Source organism: Rhopalosiphum padi, chromosome 3 (genome assembly GCF_020882245.1).
Source record: "Rhopalosiphum padi isolate XX-2018 chromosome 3, ASM2088224v1, whole genome shotgun sequence".
NCBI classification, from domain to species: domain Eukaryota; kingdom Metazoa; phylum Arthropoda; class Insecta; order Hemiptera; family Aphididae; genus Rhopalosiphum; species Rhopalosiphum padi.
In genome coordinates this window covers 77,641,878-77,665,996 of record NC_083599.1, presented here as the reverse complement: position 1 = coordinate 77,665,996, position 24,119 = coordinate 77,641,878, and the positions used below count along the sequence as shown (strand labels likewise).

At 37.7% G+C, this 24,119-nt stretch overlaps 2 protein-coding genes across 2 annotated transcripts; one reads left to right on the top strand and one right to left on the bottom strand.

The window, feature by feature from the left end:
• Window positions 1-4,159: 4,159 nt before the first annotated feature.
• On the top strand, window positions 4,160-5,401 carry LOC132925787 (uncharacterized). The gene is made up of 2 exons (XM_060990151.1): window positions 4,160-4,234; window positions 4,406-5,401. The coding sequence occupies exons 1-2, from the start codon at window positions 4,160-4,162 to the stop codon at window positions 5,399-5,401; spliced, it is 1,071 nt and encodes a 356-aa protein (XP_060846134.1).
• A 3,436-nt stretch (window positions 5,402-8,837) lies between these two features.
• Window positions 8,838-20,414, bottom strand: LOC132925786 (uncharacterized). Its single transcript, XM_060990150.1, has 3 exons — window positions 15,144-20,414; window positions 8,967-9,079; window positions 8,838-8,874 (listed from the first exon to the last, which is right to left on the bottom strand). The coding sequence occupies exons 1-3, from the start codon at window positions 20,412-20,414 to the stop codon at window positions 8,838-8,840; spliced, it is 5,421 nt and encodes a 1,806-aa protein (XP_060846133.1).
• Between the last annotated feature and the right edge of the window lie 3,705 nt (window positions 20,415-24,119).

Sequence of the window (24,119 nt, the reverse complement as noted above, 5' to 3'; positions counted from 1 at the left end):
CGAGTGTCGATAGGCGTTGTGACGGAAAAAATTTTCGTAATCGACTGTTAATTGCGACGAACTGCCGTATTATGCGCGTGTGTATTGCGTAATATTTTTCCGGGTGTATTACCGATTATGCGTGTTGATGTGTGAGTGGATGGTGTTGAGTCGATGGGGGGGACTAGTCCCAGTCGACTCCCCCGCCGTTTCCCGGCCTGGACGGTCGGTGTGGACACCTACTGTGCCAATGGAGTTTCCCACAGAATTTGCACAGTCCCGGTGGCGTATTTCCGAACCCTAACAGAGCTGGGGCACTAGTGCCCGAATCCGGTTAGACTCCGTAGGAGGCGTCTTCACTACGTTCCCTAACTGATTTAGGGCACACTATTAAATATTCATTTAAAAGCATACTTTTGTACTTATATTAATTATATTTACATAATAATACATTGAATTACGAACCATACAATATTGTCACCATATATAATATACGTGTATATTATATATATATATAAATACTATATATATATATATATATATACAATGTGTTATTTTCTAAAATGTTATTTCGTTTTTGTTACTTTAGGAATGAACATTTTGGTACACGTGCTGTAGAATCCATGGCAGATGTTCTAAGGTCCAAAAAAAAGTTATTTGATGACAATGGTATAAATGTTATGGTGAGTGAGAATCCTTTTATCGTGACTGTAGTAACGCCAATTATGAAAAGAGTTAATCAAGAAAAAAGTGAAATAATATTTATTGATAGTAGTGGATCTTGCGACCAAAGTGGTTCGTGCGTGACATTTGTTTTTGGCTCTATAAAATCTGGTGGTATTCCTCTTGGTTGTATTATACATCAGTTACAAACGCAAGAAAATTAAACACTTGGTTTTGCACAGTTAAAGTCGGTATTAGGACCTGCTGCATTCGGAGGGAGAGGAGAACCCCTTGTTATGATGACTGATGATAGCTCTGCCGAGAGAAATGCATTAAAATCGGTTTTTCCTCACTCAAATTTACTTCTGTGCATTTTTAACGTCCTTCAGGCTATGTAGCGTTGGTTATGGGACTCTAAACATGAAATTGCTAATTAAGATCGAAAACATTTGATGAAACTTTTCGCAGTGTTGCTTATGCAGATAACGAAGAAAACTTAGTAGAAATGGTAGATATATTAATGAAAACAGATCAAACTTCAGAAAAATATCCAAGATTTAAGAACCATTGTGCATTGCTTTTAAATCGTAAAAAAGAATGGTGTATTGCGTGTAGGTCTACACTTCGAACTAGAGGACACAACACCAACAACATTGTTGAATCATCAATACGTGTGTTTAAAGACATAGTTCTTGAAAGGTGTAAGGCTTTTAATGCAGCAGCGTTGGTTGATTTTGTTGGAAATACTTTGGAAGATTACCATAGGCGGAGATTATTAAAATATGCGAATGTGCGGGTAAGTAAACCAGAATTCCACTTCCAAAAATTTTGCCAACTGTCCAAAGGGTTGATTGTTCAAAAACAAAATGAACATTTATATTATGTGTCATCATCTACAGTTGAAAACATGTTTTATTCAGTAGACATTGAGAATGAGACATGTGATTGTCCAGCTTGTAACGGGATAAAACGGAGTTCCCACGAAGGTAGCGTCCTCCTGTGGCCCGTCACCCTACTATAATATTACGTACACGCCACGCGCTCATGCGTACAACAGAACCGGCAACCACCATCAAACGCAACCAACTCCGGCCGCAACACAACATAGATAGCGCGGAAGAGCCAAGTACTCTCTGACGGTCCGCCGCCCACCAAAAGAAAATAAGTTTTCCTAAGAACTTTTCACTTCAGCACCAAATTATTTATATATTCAGAATCTTTGGATTCTGAACTATATATTACCATGTCCCAATGCATCTTATGAAATATGCATTGATTAGGAATTATAAAAGACACAACTATGGTTCATGCGAAGCTACGCTATGCAATAACAGATATACTAGCCAGTGGCCAATGTAAAAACCACCTTCGTCCCGCTGAGTGCGGTATATCGTATACTGGACGGTCTTAAAACCTCGTTATACACAGATACGATTACCAAACAATCAACAGCTATTAACCCCAGCCTGCATCCACCGGACGGTTATAAACACCGTTAGTCACGGAAGTGTGCTACAGGCTACCCTGCGATTCTATCGTTTTCCCGTTAACCATTCGTGCTGCCGTGAGAAGAGACCAGTAAGTCCGCCACTGCCAACCGAAGAAGAGGAACACATTCAACGTCGAGCTGCCGCCAAACGAGTTGAGCCGCCGCGTTACAGGAACGATCCAGATTGAAGACTACCGGAAAACAACCGTGAGTTCTATGTCACCTATTCCCACCCTTATATGTAAACCCCAATAGCTTATTTTTATTGTAAACTCTTTTGAGTATAATATAGATTCAAAAAGGAACGTATTGTAAAACTTAATGAAAATACTGATGTAATATTAAATATATTGAGTAGAAACTTGACAACGGCATTTCATTACATTGGCGCCCAACTACAGTGCTCGATTAGGAAGCAAATTCTACTTCGACCTATGAGACTAAGAAAAAATACTACATCTTTAAAAAAAAAATGGCTACCAAGAAAAATATATCTGAAGAAGCTTTCAATGCATTTAAAACTGAAGTAGAAAAAATAGCCGATATCTAGTAGAACAGTTGTTACAAAAAATCAACCGACTAGAAGAAAAATGTAACAATCTGGAAGACGAGAATAATCGGAAAATTGGAGAAATAGAAGAAAATTACGAGGAAAATTGAATTGATCGAAGAACAACTCAACGACGTAAAAATCAAATACGATCGTAACAATCGACAACCAGTGCACAATGAACATAATAACAAACCTGAACAAATGCACAACACGGAAATATCGCGTCCGATATTCTACGGAAACAACCGCGACGTTCACCCGAAGGATTTTCTTTATCGACTTGAAGAACATTTCGCGATAAAACAGTCATATATCGGCGAGAAAATAATAATTGTGGGTGATTGTTTGAAAGCTGCTGCATCGAGTTGGTTTTCCACTATCCGATTCCAACTAACCAGTTATGACGACTTCAAAAAAGCGTTCATAGACGAATTCTGGTCCAGGGAGATCCAAATACAGGTATGGTGTCAATGCTTAAGTATAAAACACGTACCAGCCAACACCAATTACCGTGAACATTTTGCTACATGGGCGACTAAAATTAGGCACTTAGAGGTACCGCGATTGTCCGAACAGGAAATAGTGAAGCATATAGCTCGACACTATCCAGGATACCTGAGGGCAATATTGGTGTCGTTGCCGGAGTGCACAATTATTACAGCCATGAAAATATTAGGCGAAGAAGGACAAGGCGATCAACCCACGGAAAACAAAACAAGTCAGCAGAAAACAAATCAAAACGATTCCAACATCAATAGTAACCAGAGTGGTCAGACTAATAACAACTGGAATAATACACGGAGCAATGGATGGAGTGATATGCCACCACGCAACAACCGCTGGAATAACCAAACACAACGCAACAATGACAAACGCGGAGACACCCAACCGAGTGGTCAACAGCAGATCGAAAAAATCAATCAGGTAGTAACAAATAATGAAGAGCAAGCACGAACAAGTAATATTGAGCAACACGCTATCAACTCATTAAACACCACGAACCAGTCGGTCAGCCCATATATTCAGTGTACCATAGAAGGAGAGGATGTCATGTTACTCATTGATACAGAAGCAACGATCAGTGTACTTACCAAAGAAGTAGTGGATATCGTCACACAGAAGAACCAAAAAATACCACAACTTCCGGTGACGGGGATACAAATAAGCAATGCAGTAGGAAAAAAAATCTGCAAAGTATCTATACTCTATTCCAAATGAGACCAGGCTACGGCGGCGACCAGATTTCGTCGGGCGGCGGTCAGGCTCCACCTATTTTACTCCCCACTACATCAACCACCTGTTTGACTGTAGCTCTACCGGCGGCGGCGGCGGCGGCGTACGTTCGACGCCGACGGTATGTGTATACCGTGCTGCAACATAACGCGTCGACGCTTACATGCTTACCGGTGAATTACGCGACAGTCCGTTTAAACCGATTTTTTTGTGATTATAATTTGTGTTTTACGTATTATATAATGGAAGATAATACAGAAATAATTACGGGTGATATCCCTGAAGTCGAAGGTTGTATGCCTCTGCAGCCTGAAGAAGTAACTACTATTTCTCCAAAAACGAAAAATAAAACTGGAAAAGTAAGTAATAATATTAACAGTTTTTACCCAAATAAAAACACATAACAATTAATATAATATTCAAATATTTAATTATTTGATATTTAAAATGTTATTACCTATTTATTATTATTTATATGTTTTTTACAGTTTGTGCCCAGTCGTCAAAAAATAATTATTGTTAATATTTACAAGGATATCATTTCTAATACACCAAGCATAAAATATTTGGATATTATTAAGCGTATTAGAGAGTTAACTGGTTTGGGACGAGACAACGTAAAGAATACTATCAGTCAGTACAAAACCACAAAAACAGTATCTTCTCCCAACAGGAGAAGAGCAAAGGCTTCACTGTTTGACAAAATTGATGATCTGGACCGCACAGGATTACGTCGGACAATCCATTCTGTTTGGTTAAAGCGTGAACTACCAACCATAGACCGAATTTTATTTGATGTCAACGCGGATCCGTCGCTTCTAAATTTTAAAAGAACATCTTTGTATCGTGTCATCAAAAACTTGGATTTTGTTTTTACAAAAAGAAAAAGATGCAGTGTTCTGACCGAGAGGGAAGACCTTATCGTTTGGCGTCGTAAGTATTTATACGACATTCGAAAATACAGAGAAGAAGGTCGAACTATATACTATCTGGACGAGACTTGGTTGAACGCCGGCGATTGTGTCGATCGTGTTTGGAAGAACAATACGGTTCTCTCCAAACACGATGTATTTAACAAAGGCCTCACGACCGGTCCACAAAACCCGTCCGGTAAAGGTAAGCGGCTCATTATACTACATATTGGGTCGGAGAATGGTTTTCTTCCAGGTGGCCTGCTGTGTTTCATTTCAAAAAAAAATACCGGCGATTATCATGACGAGATGAATGGAGATAACTTCAAAGAGGGGTTCGAAAACATTCTCCCTGTACTCGACCCAAATTCCATTATCGTCATGGACAATGCGCCGTACCATTCGGTAAAAATGGAAAAATATCCAAATGCCAGTTGGAAAAAAGCAGTTATATTGGAGTGGCTCATTTCCAAGAATGTCGATTGCGAACGACCGTTGTCGTCGTTATTGAAGCCCGAACTTCTGGCGATATCAAGACAAATGCGACCTCAATTCAAATCGTATGTAATCTAAAACTTGGCCAAGGACAAAGGACACACCGTACTCCGATTACCACCGTACCATTGTAAATTCAATCCAATTGAATTGGCATGGGCGATGGTAAAAGGATACGTGAAGCAGAACAACACCACTTTCAAAATCAACGATGTTCGCCAACTACTAAATACAGCTATTGAAAGGGTTACTCCTCAAAATTGGAAAAATTTCATAAAACACGTCATTGAAGAAGAGTGCCGAATATGGAAAGCGGACGATATCATGGATGATATGATAGATTCTTTGGAACCTTGTATTATGACGTTAACAGGAGAAACAACCTCATCAGATTCTTCGGAGTAACTAATTTATATTTTTCTATCATGTTTAAATTTTTGTATGATTTTTATTTTTTTTATCATGCTTTATGTTTTTAATCTTTTTTTATTATAATCAAAATTAAATAATTAAAAAATATAGAAATTTGTTTTTTATTATAATAAAGTGTAAATAATTAAATTATAGAAATTTGTTTATACGTACCTACAACATTAGGTAATAAAAATTATAAATTAAGCAAAAGAAAATCGATTTTGTACTGATAGCGTGTACTGACGTACGTATGTGATTATGTGGCGCGCGACTGCGCGAGTGACGGTAAGGAAAAATACATTGCGCCGTACCGCTCCGCACACCATCTGTTTCAGAGTATACAATGCAATTTAAGTTATGTGTTCAGGTCACTGGTTTACGATAGACTAATTACGTCGCTCCGCGGCGGCACAGTTCGAGGTCCGTGCTCGTAGTGAAGCCACGCCCATGCGCACAACTTGGCCGCCTTAGCCTGGTCTCATTTGGAATAGAGTATAAACAAATTTTCTGTGAATGTAAAATCGGGAATGAATACATACAAACAAATTTCATTCAAGTTTCATTCAAACCTAAAAGAAAAAGGAATAATTGGTGCCGACATCTTAAAGAAATATGATGCCCAAATCAAGTTCAGCGAACAGACGATCCAATTCAAAATCGACAAAGTATTACACAAGTACCGTTCGCAAACTAAAAACCTCGATTAATCAACTTTCAGGAGCACCTACTCAACGTCGAAGTGAATGAGAATCCTGAAGACAATCAAATAGCCCTCACCAATAAGGAGAAACAAATATTCGTATCATTACTCAACAAATACGAAGAGATATTTTCGGACCAGCCGGGGAAAATTGAAAAGTTTCAATGCCAGATACGGGTCAAACCAGGAGACCCTATACACCAACGGCAATACCGAATACCAGTAGCTCGAATCCCTAAGGTTGATGCGGAAATACAACGCATGCTGAAGTTGGGAATAATCGAAAGATCTACTTCACCATGGTTATCACCCATAGTTTGTACAGAAAAGAAAAACGGCGACATCAGGTTATGCTTGGATGCACGTAAAATCAATACAGTAATAATACCTGATCGGGAATGCCCGACAAATATGGAAGAAACACTTATGAATTTCCAAGGCATGAAGTACCTCAGTTCCATTGACTTAACGGCTGGGTACTGGCAGTGCCCATTGAGAGAGGACTGTCGTGAGATCACTGCTTTCTTACACAGAGGTAGAAACTACTAGTTTAAGGTATTACCATTCAGCTTAATCAATTCAGTGGCCAACTTTGAAGATAGAGCAAAACTTTAAAGGTCAAAGTTGATTGAAAAAATGCACATAATTCAAATCTGAACTCAAAAATGGGGGGTGCCATTTAAAAAAAAATTATTTTGTTGCGAATGCGCAGAATTTTAAAAAAAAAAATCAAGATTTATCAAAAATAAATGTAATGTTATGTCCTTTACGCATTACAAAAAACCTATTTCTTTGTTTTCTTTTGTATATAATTAAATATTTGTTGAAGCGTACATTTTTGTTATAGATATGTATATATTGTCAATCGGATTTTGTCGCCTATTATCGCTTGCTAAAAGCATATTATCTTATATTATATTATTATATCTAATCGTACCACTGTCAGTACGCGTTCGACTGTCCATCGCCACACAAATAAATCAATGTACTACCGTAAACTAAATTCTATTAATTAACCTACAGTCCACTAATTAAAAAGTTTACAATTAACAATATTGTTCTGTTATTAAATATAGGTGCATAACTACATAGGTAATTGTTCGTAAGTATTAACACTAAAAATATTTGATTATTAATTTGTATTATAGCTATAGATTCCACAATGAATTTTAATATTTGAAATTAGAATAAATATTAAAATATCGGTAAAGTACTAAAATAAACTGTTACGAAAATTAAATATATCAGTGAATCAGTTATCACTTATCACGCCAACGACCGGAGTAGACTGGACATTACACAAGGCCTTAGCTTCAATCACCAGTCACCGAGTATTAGTTTCAATATCTAATGAATACTCCCCCAATTGATCTAAATTGGAAAGTATTTCTAATAAATTATTGTTTTCTACTTCAAAATTACTCCATAGAGCGTCAAGATCAACAATAGCTATAGCTAGCTGAGCTTGTTTGGACTGATCCGAGGCAGAGCTAGTAGCCAACGCATGGATTTGGCGAATCCGAGCTATCAATTGATCCCTACGTAGGATCACTCGCTCCTTAGCTCTAACGTCACGTTCAGCACCAGCCATATTGCCCAAAACTTGGTAGATAACAATATAATAGGTTAACGAAAATAGTACAGAGCAGTACTAACTCACTTGTTAAAGTTAACGACACCACTTAACAGTATGCACTAGGACAAAATCAACAATAAAGAATAATCAACAACGAGAGGAGAGCACCTTCTGTAATTCTAAATAATGTTAAAGTGTAACCGGGTGACCATTCATACAAAATAACAACAAAATAATTATAATAACTTTGATCAAATTAAATAATTAAACCCAGATAATATATAATATAGTAAATTACCATACACTAGTATAGGCTCATAACATACACATTAATTATATTAATATTAAAAATAAATTATTAACCAGCATGTAATAAAATAAAAAATAATAATAAAATAAGTAATAAACAAATGAGCAATTTGCTTAAAATATCATCAATGTAATATGTAATAACTAGACCAGCAGCTAGCGAGCAATACCTATACCTAATATATAAATATTAAAATAGGTGCATGTCAATTTAATACAGGGAGCACTGTTAACACCACATAAATGTGTATAATTAATTTAAATTGTAATAATTAAATTTTAATAATTAAAAACTGATACTATATCACTCACTCGAGCAGCTATTGTGAATATAATTTAACAATCAGCCAAAATAAAATATTAATTTTACTAATTTACTATGTCAATAACACTATAATGACTGAGCAGTCATTGAATTAAATAAATATATTGACAAATAGCACTTATACTGAATATATTAACATTGGGAGCACAATGGTAATATATAATAATATAAAAACTAGTATATGTCACTGCTAACGCAGACCTAATGACAGTTCAACGCCACTGACACTAGATATGACATATAAATAAGATAATAGGGATAAATGACAATACATCTTATAACCAAACGCCACAACTACAAACAATAATGCATCACTCACCCGGATCCTGAGTACCAAAGTCTGATGGAACAATCAAACCACGCTCTGCTACCAAATGTTTGTACCAACGAGCCTTTTAACAAGGTTGTCGTCGGACACACGGTCCTCCGGAGCTTTGGGAGTAATAGGTAACACTTGTTTGTAAAAATGAATATAACCAATGGTATAAGTAACACGAGTGTATATATTTTACATATAAATATTAACTGTACGCGACTACGAGCGTGTAGTGAAATAAGGGGGCGGGGAACACCGCTCTGAGGGAACACTCGGATGATGGGCGGAACTGCCTGGACTGTACTGAGCTGCAATCGATCTTGATTCAAGGCGGAGCTGCTATGTGTCGGATCTGAATCTGGCTGGAACACGTGGGTGACGGAGAACACCGTTAATACGCACACGCGATGTATACCTATTATCGTTTCGACACACACGTAATTATGACGAATTCGATGTATGGATCATACAGTAAATCGGATCAGATTTATAATATGCTGATAGCAATAGCAAAAGACCAATCTTGTGGTGTGAGCACACTTTCTGCAACAAGATGGCCGTTGACACGAGAGCACGTGATTTATACGCAACGGCGAACGGAACGGAACACAGTGCGACGTAATTATTACGCATTCGATCGGGAGCGCGATCTGAGCGTAATATAGTTGATCGGAACGGATTTATAATATGCTGATAGCAATAGCAAAAGACCAATCTTGTGGTGTGAGCACACTTTCTGCAACAAGATGGCCGGTGACACGAGAGCAAGTGAATTATACGCAACGGCGAACGGAACGGAACGAACGTAAAAACAAGACAAAAGACCGTTGGCGGCGGCGTATGCGTCGTGCCCGAACCAGGGCGACGTACACGTCAGTGATGCCAACTTCACGGGTGACCGAGCGCGGTCACTTATCATACCCCTGTCCAAGACCGGCGGTAATCAATTTTGGACAAAAGGATCGAACAACGGGTTTCTTTTCACTCGCACTCGTGGTTACTAAGCACTAGGTACCTACTTTTTTATTAAGTGTGGAATTAGTGCAAGACACGAGTAACAAACCCTAATGAGTAATGACAAGTAATAAGCACCGTGTAAATGGGCATGTCCTGTTTCAGCTAAAAACCCGGTTCCCTGATTTCCGCATAGCCCTTTTTCGCCAAAAGCGAATTATTTTGATTTTACGTAAAAATATTTCTATTTGAAATTTATAATTTAATGCAATATAAATAATATTTATATAGGTACCTATAACATGCATACTGTGTAGTATTTAACATTATTTTTAAAATTATTACTTTTTATTAATTTTGATTTTACGTAGGGTTTTTAAATTTTAAAAAGACAACGGCAACGTTGCATGCAAAATGGGCGCATTTAGACTATAAATCGGGGTGTTAAGTTTTTTATTTTGGGCGCAAATGTCCATAACCCTCGGGGCGCAAACGGGCTGCTCTTGGGCGCAAATGGGCTACAGCCGCGAAAAAGGTATGATTCCTGTTTCTGCCAAAATTTATTGTTGGGAACTGTCGTATACGTCACGCGATGGTTTACGTATAAAATAGGTATCTCGGTATCCGATTCCCATACCGTCAAACAAGTAGTATCGACACCTGCGGTGAGCGCTTACTCAACAATCCTTTGGTGACCACGATAACGAGTACTACGCAAAGGACAATTTAATAAGACCTCGCAGGGTTTATACGTTACAACTCTAAGGTTGCTTCACTCTCAAACAACTGACCACGATAACGAGTACTGGATGTTTGAGAGTGAGATCTCTTTAACCTGGACAAAATCGTACTATTTCTCAACTGACCACGATAACGAGTACTGGAAGAGAAATAAGGTATTATAGTGTCTTGCTATTTTCTACTAAAGTGTTTCCTCGCCACAAACGCTTGGGTGCGTACCTTGATATGAGAAAAAAAACAAAGTTATATTAATTGAAATAAAATAAACATATAATAACACAACGAAATAATTTAAAGATATTAGAAAAATTAATAAAACAGTTGTCAGCCGTAACACACCACGACTGCCCGATCGCTCCGTTTCCGTCATCGCCGTTGACAATTTAATAATTAATTTTTGTCGAATCGGTATTTGTTGACTCCCGCCTCGTATATTCCGTTATATATACAACATTACAACACATCTATACAGATTCATTAAAACTACACATTGAAATAATATCAACAAAACAAGAGCCAATATTAACGGTTTATAAATTGTTCCAAATGTGGAACATCGTGCAGTGTAGGGTTAAGAAAAAAATTAAAATACATTATACAAGTAAAAAAAATTTAAATGATTGTCTCCAAAGCCTAGGCTTGTGGAGGAGACAACAGTTCTAATTTTAAGGTGTGTTTACAATTTTAAGACAACTACTAATTCTTATCAAAATTTATAACTTAAGTTTATACAAATAAAGTAATAATTAAACAATAAATTATAAGACAGGAACAATATTTAAACTCAGCACAAGTGTAGGTTTTATAAACAAGTTTTAATTTTATGCTTAATATACTTTTTATAATGTTCATAATCATTATAAAATAAAAATTGTTTAATAGGTATATCGTACTTCATACATAAATATATACCTTTATTAAAGGGATCTTTTTTCCCAAATTCTGTATTATATATTTTTAATTTAAAAACATTTTATCTATTTTGACGAGTAGAATAATTATGGTTAAAACTGACACTTTTAAATTTATAAAAATATAGATTTGTTAGTATTTCTTTTGCATGAGACTTGCATGAGACAATGATCCCTCTAATATCATATTTATCTAACTTATTTAATAATATTTTATGGTCAACGGAATCAAATGCTTTTGTGACATCAAGAAATATGCCAAGTGTTAAATTACCCTCATCTAAATTATTATGTATACAACTGACGAGTGTTTGTAAAGCAATTGATTTACCTTTATTTTGCCTAAAACCAAATTGGTTTTTAGAAAAAACATTAGATTTCTCAAGTAAATTATATAAACGTATTTTAAGACATTTCTCCAAAACTTTTGGTAACGTATATGTTAAGGAAATTGGACGATAATTTGATCAATTTTTTTTATCACCTAGTTTAAAAAGTGGTATAATTAGAATATATTTAAATAAATTTGGGAAAATTCCTAAAGAAAGAGATAAATTAAAAATATACTCTAATGGATCTAAAATATAGCCTACTATTTGTTTCAATATATAGTTTGCCAAGTTACAACAATAAAAGGATTCTGCTATCTTTGCAGTTGAGAATATGTTTTTTAATTTCATCCTTAGTAATATTGCTAAGAAAAATTGAATTTGTGTTAACTTTAATTTTGGATTTATAATTAATAGCAGGGATATGGGTTTTAATTTTATAATTATAATAATATTTTATATTTATGCACCAACTGTAGCAAAAAATGTATTAAATTCATTAGCAATATCAGCATCATCAGTTATTATTTTATTTTTGGAATCAGTTACCAAAGAAATGTTTACATTTTTATTATTGTTCGCTTTATTATACATAGCTTCATTTATTAAATTCCAAAGTTGTTTGGAATCGCCTTTTGACATAATAATATTTTTGTGAAGTACATATCTCTAGCACATTTAATAACTTTAGTTAATAGGTTTTGATATGTTTTATATTTAATTTTAAGTTTAAAATTGAATGGTTGTTTTTTTAATTTATGAAAAAGCTTGTCTCTACGTCTTATTGAGATTACTATACCGGGTGTAATCCATTTTTTAATTTTAATTTTAGATTTAGATAAACATATACATTTTGTTGATTTACATATTTTTATATAATTTTCTATCTTAGAAAAGAAAAGTTCGACTGCAGTATCTACATTCGTCGAGTTTAACACGTTATCCCAATTTTCGCTGCTCAGAAAAAACTTTAGTTTATCAAAAAGTATATAGTCGATTTTTTTTTACACTAGAAATATTATTATTTTGTATAACTAAACCGATTTTATTTAAAGATAGAATTGTACTATAATGGTCAGTTATATTATTTTGACATACATACCCAATTATATTATCAAAATCATTAACATTCTTTAAAAAAATATGATCAATACAAGTTGAAGAACCACTCGTAATATTTACTCTAGTGTCTTTATTTATGCAAGATTTAAATCCATAAAAACTAAGAATATTTAGGTATCTAACTGAAACTGCATTTATTTTATTTAAATCAATATTTATATCACCACATAATATACACGAAATATTATTATCAAGTACAAAAAAATTTCTAAACTATCTAAAAAACTTTCTTGAAGTAAACTTGGAGACCGATAAATACAAATTAAATTAAGAGCAGACTCATTCAATATAATGTTAAAATTCAGAGAGCTATAGAAATTAATCACACTAAAATTTATCGAATTAATTTTGTACCACCAGGCTCCTACGTAAGGCGGTTAGCCTAGGATGGCAAGCTAATAAAAACCCAGATTATATAATAAGCTATCGTACATGGAGTGGGTGACCAATATTATAACAAATAAACTATTAATTTATGTGCACCGTCGTGCTATAAAAATATATTGAAACACTCGTCATATAAAATACACAGACACAATATTATAATAAAAATACGGGCGCCCAAATAAAATGAATAGAAAAATAATAGAATTGACAATCAATAATAAATAATAATAATGAACGTGATCGATATCACTGTTATCACGGATAGTATATAAACAAAATTAACGATACCAATAATCTGCTAATCTCCGCCGACGGCTGATACCCTCGCAGTGTGACCACCAGACTTGCTGCGTTTAATTACTGGATCCGATATCACTCTATTTTAGGTGACAGGCGCCAGGTCATTGACACACTAATTTGCGAGATATTTTTATTACGTACTTCACGTACTCGTAATGGAGCAAGGGACGAGACGAAAATTAATGACGACGTCCCGCACAACGACACAATAATAATACCTTAGACGATGCAGCGATCTTGCAATTAATAAATAAGTATTAATACGCGGTATCATGCATCAACGGCTCACACGGCCAAAATACGACTAAATGCGCCCACGCACAACGCACAACAGTGGCGATATCCCGCACGACAGGATATAAAAAAGAGGTATAATTAAAGAAACGGTCCGCAAATGGTTTTTAATAAAACTACGTCAACGATACCGCGAATGACACAAAAAATGGCACAAAATGGCCCACAATGAAAAAACGCCGCACACGCGACAAAGGCGACGTCTCGTACGACGGTCGCGGAAGAACAGTACGAACTGAGCGTAGGTGGATGTCCACGGTTGTCTTATAGGCAAGAGAGGAGGGGACGACTGTTGAACTTGCCGAGCTTAATCTATACAAAGGTCGTCGAACTTAGTCTCGGAATAACGCGATAGATAATAATAATATTATATCTTGAACATCCTCCCCCCTTGGAAGACGTAAGGGCGGCTTCCAAACTGTAGTGTATAGAGATGGTGAAGCATGTATCGATTGATCAAGGTGGCTGTATGATAAGTTGATTGAAGAGATGACAATCCTATTTATACATAATTGAAAAGTACATAATCCAAAAAATAAATAAATAAATAAATAAATACATAAACAATATGTTGCCAAATATGACAAATCTATTCAATACAAATAAGGAAAAAATAAATAAAAATAAATTTAGTAAAATAACATAATAAATCATAATGTGAAATAAAAATTTTAAAAATATATTTAAATGGTCACCCATGTAACTCTGGCAAAGGGCGCATAGTTTAAAAAATAATAATAGTCAAAAAATTACAAAAGGCAATAATAATACACAAATACAATTGTCATGATTTGTGATAAATTCATGAATAAATAAGTTATATACATTTTTTTTTTTTTTATACACAAAAATGGTAATAATAAATAATTAGTAGTTTATATCAATATAAAACTCCGTACGCCCCTTACACAAGTTGCCATCCCAGTGGAGCCCGCAGTAATTTCATGGTTCGAGCAAATTTACACGTGGTGATACGATAGTAATAGACAGCTAGGTAGTAAATAAGACATGTTGTATTGCAGTCTATAATGATATAATATTATATAAGGTGGTTATAAATTTTAAGCGCTTGGTAATTTTACAATTTTAACGACTGGGCGCTTGATAGTTCCCGTTGCGGTACGCAAACGAACTACACGCACTACTCCGTCCGCCCCGGGAAACACCTCTTGGACTCGCGCCATACGCCATCGTAACGGGGGAACGTTAGGTTCTTTAACAATAACCATATCGTTGATAGAAATGTTGGGCACATCGGTCGTCCAACGATTCCGCATTTGGAGAGTATTTAAATATTCATTGCGCCAGCGGTGCCAGAAAGGCTGTGCGCATTGATTTATCAATTTCCAGCGTTGAGCTAAAGGGAGCGCCGTATCAACTATATTCACTTCAGGGATCGAGAGTAGCGGGCGGCCTATTAAAAAATGCCCTGGGGTAAGACAATCGTATTCCGTCGGGTCGGACGAAAGTTGAACCAAAGGGCGAGAGTTTAAAATAGCCTCTATGCGGCACAACATTGTGCTCAATTCCTCAACGGAGAAAGTATGTTCTCCCATAATGCGTGTCATTAAACGTTTTGCCGAACGCACAGCCGCTTCCCATAACCCTCCGAAATGGGGTGCACCGGGGGGATTAAAATGCCAAGTGCAGTGGAAATGGGAAATGAGATGGTCCTTAAAACCGGAATTATTGACAAGCGTACGTAGTTGATTTGATGCCCCGACAAAGTTTGTACCACAATCGGTGTAAATGTCCGTAGGGAGTCCGCGACGTGCGACGAATCGTTGTAACGATGCTAAGAACGCATCCGTCGACAAATCAGACACATATTCAAGGTGTACAGCCTTTACCGTGAAGCATACAAATACGGCAATATATACCTTGAACTGACGGGCCTTGCGTAAACGGTGTTCAGTCATTACAATAGGACCGGCGAAGTCAATTCCGACACGCGAAAACGGATGACATTCGGACACCCGAGACGTAGGTAAGTCGGACATGATGGGTTGCGGATTAACTGACGCTAGGCGGACGCAAGTGACACATTTACAAAGGACAGACCTAATAAGCGTATTAAGTGATAGAATCCAGTAGGACTGGTTAATAAGAGATGTTAATATTCTCGGTCCACCGTGACCGGTAACTTCGTGCCAATGACGAATCAATAAAATGGATAAATGCGACGTCTTGCCTAGTAAGATTGGGTGTTTTTGTGTCTCCGGCACATCTGCATTTGACAGGCGGCCGCCAACACAAATGAGACCGCGTTGATCTATGAACGGGCGGAGACGAGCTACAGGTCCAACGCTAATCGGACGGTTGTGTAACAGGTCGTGAAGTAGTTTACCTAACGTAACGCGTTGTGAGCATTTAGCGATGACCACGGCGGCGTGGTCCAATTCGACGCGAGTTAAAAATGGAGCTAAGATTATCTGACGACGCTTACAAATTTGAATAAAACGGTACACATAAGCTACAACACGTATCATACGAGGATATGAGGAAAAACGTGAGTACCATTCCGGTTCGGGGGGATCACTTGTCTTAGTCACTAACGTCGCTGGCGACACGGTTTTTAATTCCGGTAAATTGTTGAGATTGATGTCCTGACTTAACGCCGGCCCATCGAGCACATCACGATATAGAATTTCGGGCCCATACCAATATAATTTATGATGGACTAAGTCCGTAGGGAAAATGCCTCGCGACGCGCAATCTGCCGGGTTATTAAGCGACGATATATAATCCCAGTGACAGTCGGGTAGTAACGTTATCACTTTGTGTATACGGTTTGAAACAAAAACCTTAAATTTTTCATGTGGTACCTTCAGCCAACTAAGTACAGTAGTCGAGTCTGACCATGCATATAAGTTAACTATTTTAACTTTGTTGTTTAACGCGGTCTTAATTCGAACCATCCACCGAGCGAGTAAGACCGCCGCACATAGTTCCAACCGTGGAATTGTCGACGCCTTGAGGGGAGCTGTTTTGGTTTTAGCACCTAACAATGACACTAATGGTGGTCCGGATTGGTTAGATAACCTTAAATAAACGACCGCAGAATAGCCCTTCTCGGACGCGTCACAGAAACCACATAGAACACCTTGTACGCCAAGCTGAGTACCAATGAAACGGGGAATAGTTACTTGTTGTAACACGGGGAGATCTGTAACGAACCTATTCCACACGTCGACTATTTCAGGGGGCAACGGATCATCCCATGAAATACCAAGTTGCCATACTCGTTGCATTAATTGTTTTGCAAAAAATATCACGGGCGCTAATAGACCAAGCGGGTCGAATATGCGGGCAATTAGCGACAGCATACCCCGCTTAGTTGAAACTAAACGTTCAGGTTGAACAATATATAAAAATGTGTCATCGCGTTGTGACCACTGAAGCCCTAGTACCTTGGAACCGCTCCGAGTGTCATCGTCAAAAGACAACATCCCGCCGGCCCTATCTTCAGGGAGTACCCTATCTAACACCGCGACGGTATTGCTTGACCACTTTTTTAAGCTCATTCCTGCCCTTTGTAGTACGTTAATTAAATCGGTTTGGAGTGCGATTACTTCGTCTATTGTGTCTCCCCCAACGCAGATATCATCTACATAAGTATTGAACATTAAAGCGTCACGGACAGCGGGAACGTCCGCACAATCGGACTCGGCAATTTTTCGAAGCACTCGTATAGCTAAAAACGGGGCACAATTTACCCCATACGTTACAGTATTTAGTTCGTATGCTTTAAGTTCATCTTGCGGGGACGCACGCCATAGGATGTGTTGATAACAACGATGTTCGGGAACTAATAAAATCTGTCGGTACATTTTATTAATGTCCGCGGTGAATGCGTAACGCGGTAGACGAAACCGCATTAGTACATCAATAACGTCCTGTTGTAATTTTGGACCCGCGAATAAACATTGGTTTAATGATGTACTAGAAAACGATTGGGCGGACGCGTCAAATACGACACGGATTTTATCTTGTGGGTCGGAAGATTTGAACACAGCATGGTGAGGGATAAAATATGAACCTGTAGACGAAGCTGGGGACATGTGTCCTAAAGACAAGTATTCAGCCATAAATTTACAATACGCCTCGCGAAGTCGGCTGTCTGATGTGAGCTTTCGCTCAAGGGACTCGAAACGTTTGACCGCGACAGCGCGCGAGCCAGAAAAGGTATTGTCCGCGACCGTTTGGCGGAACAACAAGGGTACGACAAAACGCCCGGAGTCGTCACGTGAACATTTATCACGGAACATCTCTTCACATTTTCCGTCACAAGTAAAAGTCTCTGGAGCTGTTTCTGGTTCCTCAACCTGCCAGAACTTATCCATTAAGGATTCGATTGAAGAAACCAAAGAGATGTGATGTGAAGTGGAAACATAACTATTTGAAGAGGGGACGGGCCCGATTATTATCCAACCAAATATTGAACCGAATGCTACAGGATATGAGTCACCCACTGACACACGTTTACCGTTCAGAATACGCGCAAATATGTCTGCGCCGAGTAGTAAATCAACCTTACTTGGTATTGTGAACGAGGGATCTGCTAGGGCTAAATTTTTATACTTATCTGCTACCTGATTGGATATTGACTGGCTAGGCATATTAACGGTAATTGTGGGGAACACCCATGCGGTAAAATTTATAAATGGTTCGTTCGAAAATCGAGGTTGAATATCACAAGTTACCAATCCCTTAACGTTGGGTACCGACGCACCTGATAACCCAGATACAGGGGCGGTCCAACGGGTAACTTTCAAGCCCAATTGAGCGGAGCAATCTGCGGTGATCGCGCTTATTTGCGAAGCGGAGTCGACTAGAGCGCGTACAGTGTGCAACACACCACCACAGTCACGAATGTGGACTAAAACGGTCCCTAAAATAACCGATGACGATTGCTGACAGTCACTACCAAGAAGGGACGATTGAGACGGCGGTTCATCGCACGGTACCTGATTGTCAGATGTTGAACCGTTATTTCTATCGCGCGAGTGTAATAACGGATGATGTTTATACGAGCACTTATCACATTGTACCGGTGACTTGCACTCTGGGGCCCAATGACCAGCGCGCAAGCAACGAAAACATCGCCTGTTTTCACGGACCCACGTTTCGCGAGTGCCGGCGGACCACCCGGTAAATTTTTGGCATGACGAAATTGCATGAGACCCTTTACAAATAGGGCACGGCCCTTTTGATTTCGACGATACGGTACTAGACACTAACGAAGTTGGTTGTTGCCGTTTATAGTTACTAGGGGCAGATGTATAACCTTTCGAAGTGTGAGATGACTTTTGCAATGGCTGCTTTACTATTTTATGGACCGCATCATTCGGTATGCATTCTAGAACGTTAACACGTGATTTTACGAACGTCAAAAGTTCCCTAACTGTTGGAAAGCTATTTGACAATTGCGCTTCAAAAAGCTTAACCGTATACGACGGCAAGCAACGCGACGCGACCGAAAATAAAATAAAATCACCAAGATTCGGGAGGTTCATTGAATCTAGTACGGAGACCCCCTCATCAAAAACCAATAAAAATTTATTCAATTCTGTTAGATTTTCGTTCGACGATTTCGGTGCTGTTAATAATTTGTCTAACAATGAAGACGCAACTAAGCGCGGCTTGTCAAAGCGCGCTGTTAACGTGGCCCAAGCGAGTGAATAATTGTCGCCACTTACCGGTATGCCAGCGATTGCCTCTAACGCCCTATCTCGCAAGCAACCCGTTAAATAATAAAATTTGTCGATGTCCGCGATGGTAGAATGTTGATCAACCATGGACATGAAACGATCTCGGAACATAAGCCACTTAAAAATATCACCATTAAATGTGGGTAGTGGTATCTCCGGCAACCGGGCCGGTTTTACATGAGATGTAGTACGCGTAATTGTATGTCCGCTGCGGACGCTACCTCCCGGGACATTTACACCAAATGCTGTAGAGCTACGCGCCGCCCCGCTCTTAACCGAACCTACCTGACTTTCCCTGTCGTCGTTTATATTTAAATTATGCACCGATACCGGCTCCGGAACAGATATTAGGGATTCTCTACGGACAGACACGTTAATTTGGTCACTTTGAGTGTGACGATTGACTGTTGCACGGGAAATAGAAATCAAGTTACGAAGATCCGCGACCTGACCAATGGAATACTCTGATTCTCTACCTAAATCTATTAAGCAATCAATCACTGTATTACTCTCAGCGGTAAATTCTGACCATATAACGTCGACTTCGTCGACAAGAAATGATAGCTGAGTGATCAAACTTAACTCAGTTTCACATCGCACCGCGAGCTCGTGCATTGCGTTAATACGCCTAATACATTCATCGCGTCTCATAGTCGCTCTTTTCAATACGCGGTTAATACGTGCTATCTCTTGTACGTCCATGGCGCAAAATAAATTAATAACACAATAAAACTAATTAATTAAATATACGTAAAATAATATAAAATTGCGTATTTTGTGACGTATAAGTATAAACTAATAGAAACGCGTACCTAAATATATCTATATAATATATCAATATACCACGCAAAATAATAGCTGGAACACGTCACACCGATGTACGAACGTTGATATACAAAAAACAAATAAAATACCGTAAAAGCAACCACGCTCTGCTACCAGAAATGTACCACCAGGCTCCTACGTAAGGCGGTTAGCCTAGGATGGCAAGCTAATAAAAACCCAGATTATATAATAAGCTATCGTACATGGAGTGGGTGACCAATATTATAACAAATAAACTATTAATTTATGTGCACCGTCGTGCTATAAAAATATATTGAAACACTCGTCATATAAAATACACAGACACAATATTATAATAAAAATACGGGCGCCCAAATAAAATGAATAGAAAAATAATAGAATTGACAATCAATAATAAATAATAATAATGAACGTGATCGATATCACTGTTATCACGGATAGTATATAAACAAAATTAACGATACCAATAATCTGCTAATCTCCGCCGACGGCTGATACCCTCGCAGTGTGACCACCAGACTTGCTGCGTTTAATTACTGGATCCGATATCACTCTATTTTAGGTGACAGGCGCCAGGTCATTGACACACTAATTTGCGAGATATTTTTATTACGTACTTCACGTACTCGTAATGGAGCAAGGGACGAGACGAAAATTAATGACGACGTCCCGCACAACGACACAATAATAATACCTTAGACGATGCAGCGATCTTGCAATTAATAAATAAGTATTAATACGCGGTATCATGCATCAACGGCTCACACGGCCAAAATACGACTAAATGCGCCCACGCACAACGCACAACAGTGGCGATATCCCGCACGACAGGATATAAAAAAGAGGTATAATTAAAGAAACGGTCCGCAAATGGTTTTTAATAAAACTACGTCAACGATACCGCGAATGACACAAAAAATGGCACAAAATGGCCCACAATGAAAAAACGCCGCACACGCGACAAAGGCGACGTCTCGTACGACGGTCGCGGAAGAACAGTACGAACTGAGCGTAGGTGGATGTCCACGGTTGTCTTATAGGCAAGAGAGGAGGGGACGACTGTTGAACTTGCCGAGCTTAATCTATACAAAGGTCGTCGAACTTAGTCTCGGAATAACGCGATAGATAATAATAATATTATATCTTGAACAAATTTTTATTGAGTTTTTAACGAATACTATTATATCATCTGATTTATTCAATTTACTATAATAATTATAACTTGAAAAACCATCAATATGAAAATCAAAAGTATCCTTTTCCAACCATGTTTCAAACAAGCATATTATATCAAATTTAATATCAGTAGTACTTAAAAAAATAATAAGTTCATTAAAGTGTTTGTGAATACTTCGAATATTCATGCTAAGAACAAAGCAGTCATTTTTATTTTTGACAATTTCATTTAAGCTATTTATATTCTGTGTATTATATTCTAAATTACTATTTACATTTAAAAATTTAAAATCGAAATTTTGGAAATTAATCATACTATTTTTTTTTTCTTAAGTCCATCTTCCAAAAGCGGAAGTTTGGTGACCCATCAATTGACTTTGGCAACAATCTCTTTCCAAAGTTCACGGTTTTCTGCCGATCGAATGGCCTCTTCCAGGGGATAGCCAGTGATGGTTTTGATCTGGTCTATCCAACGCATGGGTGTTCTTCCACGGCTTCTTTTCCCTTCTATTTTTCCTTCGATTATCAGCTTCTCCAGACTCGATCCATCCCTTCTTATGATGTGGCCAAAAAACCTTAGAATTCTCTGTTTGCACACCACTGCCAGTCTTGTTTCCACATTAGCACGGCCAAAATTGAGGAGTTGGTTCTCCTCTCCATCCAAGAAATTCTCAACATCCTCCTGTAGGCCCACATCTCAAAGGCGTTTATGCGTTTTACATCTTCTACTTTAAGTGTCCATGTTTCGGATCCGTAGAGCATCACTGAGAAGGTAAGTGCCTTAAGTAGTCGCAATTTGCTGTTCCTGGAGATATGATTATCTTTCCAAATTGGTGTTTGGAGTTTTACCACGATTATTCTATCGTTGACTGCTATATATTCTATTATTGAATGGGACCATCTTTTGTCCACAATCACAGCCACACCATTCCTAGAGTTGGTACCATTTCCTGAGCACATGATCTGGTTTTCGCCGGATGATTTAAAATGTCCTTTATCTCTCTGGTGTGTTTCGGATAAGCCTAGAATTTTGATGTTACACCTTTCCATTTCTCTTTCAATCTGACATAATTTTCCTTGCTGAAGTAATCCTCTGATATTCCAGGATCCAATATACTGGGGTTCGTTGATCATAACGCGGCCTGTAGTTGCGCCCCCCGGAGATCCGATCGGGGCACTTACTCCGGAATTTAATTTGACTGCCATAACAGTTTTTTATTGTTTTGAGTAAGTTGGTCGTTAATGACCTTAGAGTTACCGAAATTTATATGTATATCTTTTGCCATTAGCGGGTTTTTGTCTTTGTAACGGGATTTCATATTTGTTATAATTGAATCTTTAATTGATTTTGAATTAAATTTTACAACGATTTTTCCATCATGATTTTGTCGTGATTTAACCCTAAATGAATCGATAGTACAGTACAGTTTTGACCACGGTTGAGACAAGACGTATGTTTGTTCTCTCCGTACTTATTATCGCAGTCATTAGTTCTTTCTCGATAATATTACGCTGTTTAAAATCCGTTTATATTTATTTCATATTATCATCTTTGCTTTGTGAGTTGTGCCATATAAGTATATAATACGCGTCGTTTCCGCTGTTCCGTCATGGTGTTATCGCCGATACAACGTTCTACTCGTCAAGGTCATGATTTTATTATAAATATTATTTTTATTATACTCTTACATATCGCAATACGCTTTAATTGCCCACCGTTGATAGCACACTTTACCTGTTATACATCGTTTTAACGGTTTCAAGTTTCATTCCACGTCTTATACGGAACTCGGAATATTTATAATTGATTAATACCAACCAATTGTCCTGTATGCAACATAGCTGTTCCACGTCATTCATCATCAATTGGTTGTTCGATTTGTTTTACCCTTTACCATTCATCTTGTCTGGATATACCACCTAAGTCTCTCACACTCTACAAAAAACCAAATAGTAATTGGATCTGTCCTATACACTCTATAACTATGCCTATTACACCAAAAATAACCGTAGATGCTGTTAAATCGAATAACACTCTTACATTAAGCGACTTAGCTAAAATGATTAGCACGTTGTCTTCTAATCAGGACAAAAGCTTTAAATTAATTAATTCTCGTATTGATGATTTATCAACGCATTTAAACAAATTAGACTCGGCTCTAGCTGAGTGTCAAAATAAAACACAGCGTCTCGAAGACAGGGTTAAAGCATTAGAAACCCAAAAATCAGTTTTGGATTTTAATACTACAGACTTTTCCCTGGTTGTCAGGAATGAGGTTCTTAATGTCCAAAAGCTCTCTTAATGTTATCTTACATGGTGTTAAGGAATCTATTGAAATGGTTGCTAAAGAGCGTATAATACACGACAACAATAAAATTAACGAGCTTTTTACCCTACTATCTATCAATTCGGATGTAATAGCT

Excerpts from the sequence above, each read along its gene's own strand:
- LOC132925786 (XM_060990150.1), bottom strand. The coding sequence starts at position 20,414 with ATGGACGTACAAGAGATAGCACGTATTAACCGCGTATTGAAAAGAGCG. Across the intron at positions 9,080-15,143 it reads TTCCCGGGGCGGACGGAGTA|CTCCGGAGGACCGTGTGTCC; the intron begins GTGCGTGTAGTT and ends TTACTCCCAAAG. Across the intron at positions 8,875-8,966 it reads CTTTGGTACTCAGGATCCGG|TGTCAGTGGCGTTGAACTGT; the intron begins GTGAGTGATGCA and ends TGTCATATCTAG.
- LOC132925787 (XM_060990151.1), top strand. The coding sequence starts at position 4,160 with ATGGAAGATAATACAGAAATAATTACGGGTGATATCCCTGAAGTCGAA. Across the intron at positions 4,235-4,405 it reads TGCCTCTGCAGCCTGAAGAA|TTTGTGCCCAGTCGTCAAAA; the intron begins GTAACTACTATT and ends TGTTTTTTACAG.